General features: G+C 58.5%; 2 protein-coding genes across 2 annotated transcripts; both read left to right on the top strand.

Annotated features, from left to right (window-relative positions):
* Positions 1–21: 21 nt before the first annotated feature.
* On the top strand, positions 22–2,948 carry Tcap (titin-cap). Its single transcript, XM_052194927.1, has 2 exons — positions 22–1,923; positions 2,126–2,948. The coding sequence occupies exons 1-2, from the start codon at positions 1,814–1,816 to the stop codon at positions 2,517–2,519; spliced, it is 504 nt and encodes a 167-aa protein (XP_052050887.1). The 5' UTR covers positions 22–1,813; the 3' UTR covers positions 2,520–2,948.
* Positions 2,949–3,989: 1,041 nt separating this feature from the next.
* Pnmt (phenylethanolamine N-methyltransferase) lies at positions 3,990–6,198 on the top strand. Its single transcript, XM_052195786.1, has 3 exons — positions 3,990–4,835; positions 5,338–5,545; positions 5,680–6,198. The coding sequence occupies exons 1-3, from the start codon at positions 4,619–4,621 to the stop codon at positions 6,122–6,124; spliced, it is 870 nt and encodes a 289-aa protein (XP_052051746.1). The 5' UTR covers positions 3,990–4,618; the 3' UTR covers positions 6,125–6,198.
* The last annotated feature ends 370 nt before the right edge of the window (positions 6,199–6,568 follow it).

The raw sequence follows: 6,568 nt of genomic DNA, 5'->3' as shown, positions 1-6,568 counted from the left end.
GCTGGCTTGGTCTATAGAGTAATTTCCAGGACTGCCCAGATAGACCCTGTCTACTCAAAAAATAAAATTCATTCCAATAAAGAAAAAGTTTTGCTTGTTGTGAGGCCTTGGTGATCTTCACTGCAAGGCTGAGCCTGGTAGCTCTTGACAGAAACACCACCCAGCCCCTCCCCAGCACCCAGGGTGAGTGGTTTCTAGGTTTCCCTTTCCTGAAAGGTTCTACTGAGATGTCACAGGTCTGGCTCAGGTCTGTATGCAGCTGGAGGTTGAGGAGATACCCACTGAACCACAGCAGGCCTGAAGGTGGCGCTTGGGCTTCAGAGTTCCTGAGGTACCTGTGGTGCCCCAGACACTGATCCTGAGTCTACAGGGCTCACCATGGCCTTGTGCCCCAACTGTCCTCACACTGGAAGCAACTTGAAGCCTGGGTTCCAGGGCCAGTCAGGCCTCCCTCCCTCCCTCCCGTCCTCCCTCCAGGCTTCTGAAGGAATCTTAGCTTGGAGCCAGGTGGATTTTTCTTGGTCCTGGCTAGGTGCAAGACCCTGGGTAACCCTTCCTTGAGCCTCCATTTCCTGTTTTGTCAAACACAGGGGACCAGGCCTGTAGGGTTGTGGCTTGCATGTTATACAACATGGGCCCAGGCCTCAGGATTCAGTGGTGCACCATTCTGAGTCTGACAGGAGCTGAGCACGCTCTCTACTGTCCCCAGGAGTCTCAGCCTCTGCTGCTGCTGCTTCTAGGAGCGTGCTCACTCCCTCAGCCGCGCCCTCATTCCCCGCCCCCACCCCTGCCCCTTCTCCCCCAGCACCGCCTCCCCATTCACCAGCTTCTCATGCCATGAATTACACCCTGGGTGCTTGGGTGGTCTCAACATCTGTTTTCCTCTGCTTCATGAGAGAGAGCTAGTCCCCTCCCAGGTAAAGCAGTGGAGCTGCCCAGTCCCAGAGTTCATTCCATTGTGAAAAGCCGATAAAGGGAGACTTGGAAAGGGGCAGAGACTGCTCCATGATTATAGAAAATAGAGCCAGCTTGAGCGCTGGTCCAGGTCTCCTAACCCTGCTCAATGGGCTCCCCCCCCCCATGCAGGCAGCTGGGAGGGGATACCCCCTCCCCCACTCTTAACTCCTTCACCTCCTAAATACCACAGGAGACCACTCCTCTAATGATTGGCCTTGGGGAGTGAAAGAGCACAGACTCTCACCCAGGGGTCGGGTGTGGCAGAAATGACCTCTCCCTGCTGGTGTGTTGCTGGTTAGGAACTGGGCTTTCTGAACAGGCGCTCTGAAGACTCAGTTATGTGATCTTCTGGTCAAGGGACCTCACTATGGTATGTGCCCTTGAGCCCAGGAGGGGGAGAAGATCCGGGCTGCCATGGTGGGGCAGAGTGAGGGGGGCATCAGTTCCTGCTTCTCCTGTTCTGTTTACAGACACGCTGCTGTCCTCCCCGGACAAGGGGGAGCAGGCAGGAGACAGCGCCAAGGTGGCACGAGGCTGGCCATGTGCCTGGTCCGAAGCAGGGTTTGAGGCATGCCAGATACCCGGAGGTGCTACTCTGAGGACCCAAGCCCCCAACAGAGTATCTTGCAGGCTTTGCAAGCTGACCTCTGACCTGAGAGCAAGCAGAATCTGGGTACCCCAACCCCCGTCCTGGACTCACTGCCCCCACCACCACCAGTGAGTCTTGGCTCCGCTTATAGCATCTGACGCCAGAGGGGCTGAAAATAGCCCCTGGAGAAGGGGGAGACGGGGGAGAAGGGGGCTATTTAAAGGGCTCCGGAGGAGCAGGGCACAGCAGAGGGAGCAAGAAGGAATCATGGCCACTTCAGAGCTGAGCTGCCAGGTGTCTGAGGAGAACCAGGAACGCAGGGAAGCCTTCTGGGCTGAGTGGAAAGACCTGACTCTGTCTACGCGGCCGGAAGAGGGGTGAGTGTAGGTCATCTGGAAGTTCTGCCTCTGCTCCCCCAAAACACCTGCTACATATCAGAGTACAAGCCCCTGACATTTCTGGGGCCCCTCCCCTGCTCTAGGGATCTGACCATCCCAGGGAGACCCCACTTAGCCCAAGCAAGACCAGAGAACAGCTGCTCTCAGGAGTTCCCTATCTTTATCTCCTCTCTGCCTTCAGATGCTCCCTGCATGAGGAGGATACACAGAGGCGTGAGACCTACCACCGGCAGGGACAGTGTCAGGCCGTGGTACAGCGCTCGCCATGGCTGGTGATGCGCCTGGGTATCCTTGGCCGTGGGCTGCAGGAATATCAGCTACCGTACCAGCGGGTGCTGCCCCTGCCCATCTTCACCCCCACCAAGGTTGGAGCCGCCAAGGAGGAGCGCGAGGAGACCCCCATCCAGCTGCGGGAGCTGCTGGCCCTGGAGACAGCCCTGGGCGGCCAGTGCGTGGAGCGCCAGGACGTGGCTGAGATCACCAAGCAGCTTCCCGCTGTGGTGCCCGTCAGCAAACCCGGGCCCCTGCGGCGTACCCTGTCCCGATCCATGTCCCAGGAGGCTCAGAGAGGCTGAGGTGGACTGTGTGACTCAGGCTCTGCTGTGTCTGTCTTGGGCTGGACACTTCCTGGCTAGGACAATGGAGGAGAGCTGCTGGCCGTGGCTGCTTTTGTAGTTTGCCCAGAGGTGGGGGCTATGGGATGGGGAGCCAGAGGCCAGGATGCCTAGGTGTCCTGAGTTCCCACAGGGAGGGGAGCGAGGATGGCGAGCACTAGGGGTGGAGAGCTGAGCACCAGTCCCAGAAGAAGGGACAAGAGATGCTGGAGAGAGGAGAGGCCCCTGGAAACGGCCTGTTCGGTAACAGATGGCGTAGGAGAAGGCAGGATGTGGAGTGCTCCGGGGAGGAGGCTTGGAGACTGGAAAGGAGGGGGATGTGAAGAGGGTGGAAGCGGGCAGGCCCCCAGCACCCTCTGTTAGCACCACAATAAATGCTCAGCCACGTTCCGGGCTTCTTTCTTTCTTGGTGGTTGGCGGGCTGGGCATGAATGTCCCCCATGCACGTCTGGGAACAGCCAAACATTTGAGCTAAATATGGCATAACCAGAGGGTACACTCCATGCTTCGGGGTGGGGTACAGGGGCAGAGCTGTAAACAGGGTGACTGTCTGGTCCCCGTTCCTGTGCCACTGCCCAGTCCTGGCTTCCACGTCCTGTTCCTGGCACTGGAGAGTGGCCAGCAGGCCAGCTGGCATCAGGGTTTGTTTAAATGATATCTGTGGAGGTTATGGAAGGGGCTGGCACCGGGGCTGTCCTTGGCTGTGCCTTGGGGTGTGGATGGGGTCAGTGACCCTAAGGCCTGTCAGTTGTAGATCCAGACGGAATCAATCCTTGGCTGGCATCAGGTCTTCCACTGTCCCTGGCCTGGGTGGGAGGGCAGGATTTAAGTTCCCGTCTGTGACCTCCGCAGCTGTTGTGATGATTCCTGGCCCAGCCTGGGTATCTGGCCTTTGGGATAAGGAAGGGGCACAGAGGAGGACTGGATAGAAGACCAGGACTATTTTAGCAGAGGCTGGTAACCCACCCACTCACCCCAGAAAGTCATAGGACTCAAAGCGTTCCTGGAGACACTGGTGTCAAGGTGGTTTGCCATTTTGAGCACTTGGGAAGGAAGACACACAAATTATGTGCCAGGTACCTGAAGCACCAAGCAAGACCTGAAGGCCAGTCCCTGCCAACTCCCTAGTGGGGACAGGATTGTTGACAGAGGGGTCGTGGTGGGAAGAGAGGCAGGGTCCTGTACCTGTGAAGGGGTACCTGCGAAACGCCAAAAGTGCGCATGCGCTGCCCCTTCAGCGGCTGTGGCAGTACCGAGAATGTGCTGTTCTTTGTTCTTACGGCACTCATTGTTCTGACCTGAGTCCAGTGTCCCTGACCTGGTAGGAACACCCTGAACCAACCATGCTTACCCGGCCTCCAGATAAGCAGCACATATAGCCCCGGAGGCCCGCAGGGGGTGCCCGGATGTTCTGCTTGCTAAAAGCATTAGCACTGCCTCACCTCTCTTATCTCTGCTGCCATCCGATGCTCAGGGCAGAAACCTGCTCAGGACCCGGGGTTCCCAAGACAGAGGCTGGAACAGAGTGTCCTTTCTGGAGGAGGGAAGGGTCCCTGCAAGCTAGAGATGGCTTAGAGGTCTGGAGGTAGGGATGGCATTACAAAGGAGGAGAGTTTGTAAGGGGTGCCCAGAGAGACGGGGTGAGGCCTGGGGAAGGAGGCTGGGACTAGCTAATTCAGATCTTGGGAAAGAGAAGGGATGGGATGCTGGGCAAAGAGTCTGTGGGAGGCTGGTGAGGAGCCGGGGTACCCCGGGAACTGAGGTTGGGGGTGTAGGGCAGCTCTGGAGCGAGCAGGGGCCAGGAAGGATGTATGCAAGTGTATGTAGAGCAAGGGTGGGGCGGGAGCGATGTTCTAAAGGGCGCCCCCCACGCCCACGCCCGCGCCTCTGCTGCTCGGACACTAACTGAGATGGATGGAGTGACAGAGATGTGGTGGCCTCAGGCGCCTCATCCCTCAGCAGCCACCTGCCCCTGTGACGGAGGGGTCCGGGTGGGGGGACCCAGTGGTAGATAAAGGGATGGAGAGGTTAGCAGGGGGATAGGAGGCCCCAACAGAAGCATGAACGGCGGCGGCTGTGGCGGCTCAGACCCGAAGCCCACTGCAGGGATGGACCCTGACAGCCACCCTGGCCAGGCAGCTGTCGCCTTGGCTTACCAGCGCTTCGAGCCCCGCGCCTACCTCCTCAACAACTACGCGCCTCCTCGTGGAGACCTGAGCAACCCTGATGGCGTCGGGCCTTGGAAGCTGCGCTGCATGGCCCAAGTCTTTGCCACCGGTGAGCACCGGAAACTGGGGCATGAGAGAGCAGAAGTCATGGGCAAAGGTGTCTAGCGGGCGCAAACAGGAGCGCGCCTGTAGTCCCAGGGACTAGGGACACTAGGCTTGGAGGACCACTTGAGGCCGGGAATTGGAAGACTGACTAGACGATTTAGAGTCCTTTTCTTTCAAGGGGAGGATGCTTAAGACTGAGAGACAGATGGGACCAGGAGAGAGAGAGAGAGAGAGAGAGAGAGAGAGAGAGAGAGAGAGAGAGAGAGAGAGAGAGAGAGAGAAGGAGTGTATGGGGGAAGAGGGGAGGTTGGAGAGACTTGATTCCTTGATGCCTCAGGATGTCCCCCACTAAACTGTAACTAGAGCTAGATTCTGAGTAGTTAGAGGAGTCCTGTCAGCTCGTCACTTGTTCCAGACACTACCCTGAAGAGGTGCTGGGGAGAGCGTGAGGCAGGAGAGGGCGGCTGAGGCAGGAGTTACCTGTTATCCCTCCTCTTCTCCACCAGGGGAGGTGTCTGGACGGGTCCTCATTGACATAGGCTCGGGCCCCACCATATACCAGTTGCTCAGTGCCTGTGCCCACTTCGAAGACATCACCATGACAGACTTCTTGGAGGTCAACCGGCAGGAGCTGGGCCTCTGGCTGCGAGAGGAACCAGGGGCCTTTGACTGGAGCGTGTATAGCCAGTATGCCTGCCTCATCGAGGACAGGGGGTGAGAGGACAGGGGGTGAAAGCCGGGCTGGGAGCTTCCTGTGGAGCGGTGGGTGGGTGGTGGAGGACTGCAGAGGACTGAGCCTCTGGGGTGGTCCTGAGCCCCGCCTTGTCCCCCCCCCTGCCCCCATACAGTGAGTCCTGGCAGGAGAAAGAACACCAGCTTCGAGCACGGGTGAAGCGTGTCTTGCCCATCGATGTGCACAAGCCCCAGCCCCTGGGAATGGCGAGCCTGGCCCCCCTGCCTGCCGATGCCTTGGTCTCTGCCTTCTGCCTCGAGGCTGTGAGCCCAGATCTTGCTAGCTTCCGGCAAGCTTTGCATCACATCACGACATTGCTGAGGCCCGGGGGTCATCTTCTCCTCATTGGGGCCCTGCAGGAGTCGTGGTACCTTGCTGGGGAGGCCAGGCTATCTGTGGTGCCCGTGTCAGAGGAGGAGGTGAGGGAGGCCCTGGTCCTTGGTGGTTATGAGGTCCGAGACCTTCGCACCTACATCATGCCTGCCCACCTCCGCACGGGGGTAGATGATGTCAAGGGCGTCTTTTTTGCCTGGGCCCAGAAGATGGAGGTGCAAGTGTGAGGGCCCCACCCCACGTCAGGTGTCCTGTGCCTCCCAAACTCCTTATCACCCCAAGTAGCACCTAATAAAGCAATAGTCCCCTACTGTGTCTATGCTGGTTGTACGCTCCTAGAATCAAGGACTGTGCAAAGGCCTCCGAGGCTTAGGAGGAACCTAAGGCTTAGGAAGGAGGCTTAGGAGTCCTAGCTCTCCTTCCCCTAGAAGCCTCCACAAAGGCTTCTTTCTATAACGCCCTTTCCCCCCACCCCAGGAAGGCCACGTCCCGGAGGCCACACGGCACCCGCTGTGTGCCAGGTGCTTGTGTGGTTCTAGTGGTTAGTCACCCAGCCTCAGCTGGGTAGCAGGTCCCGCCAGTTTGTCCTCAGGTGAGGCTCAGGGATCCTGAGGAGAAGAGGGCTGGAGAGGTGTGGCTGTTACGGTCCAGACGCAAATGCAGGCTGAGAC

The sequence above is a fragment of the Apodemus sylvaticus genome, chromosome 10, assembly GCF_947179515.1.
Source record: "Apodemus sylvaticus chromosome 10, mApoSyl1.1, whole genome shotgun sequence".
NCBI lineage: Eukaryota > Metazoa > Chordata > Mammalia > Rodentia > Muridae > Apodemus > Apodemus sylvaticus.
This window is presented reverse-complemented; position numbering and strand designations above follow the sequence as displayed.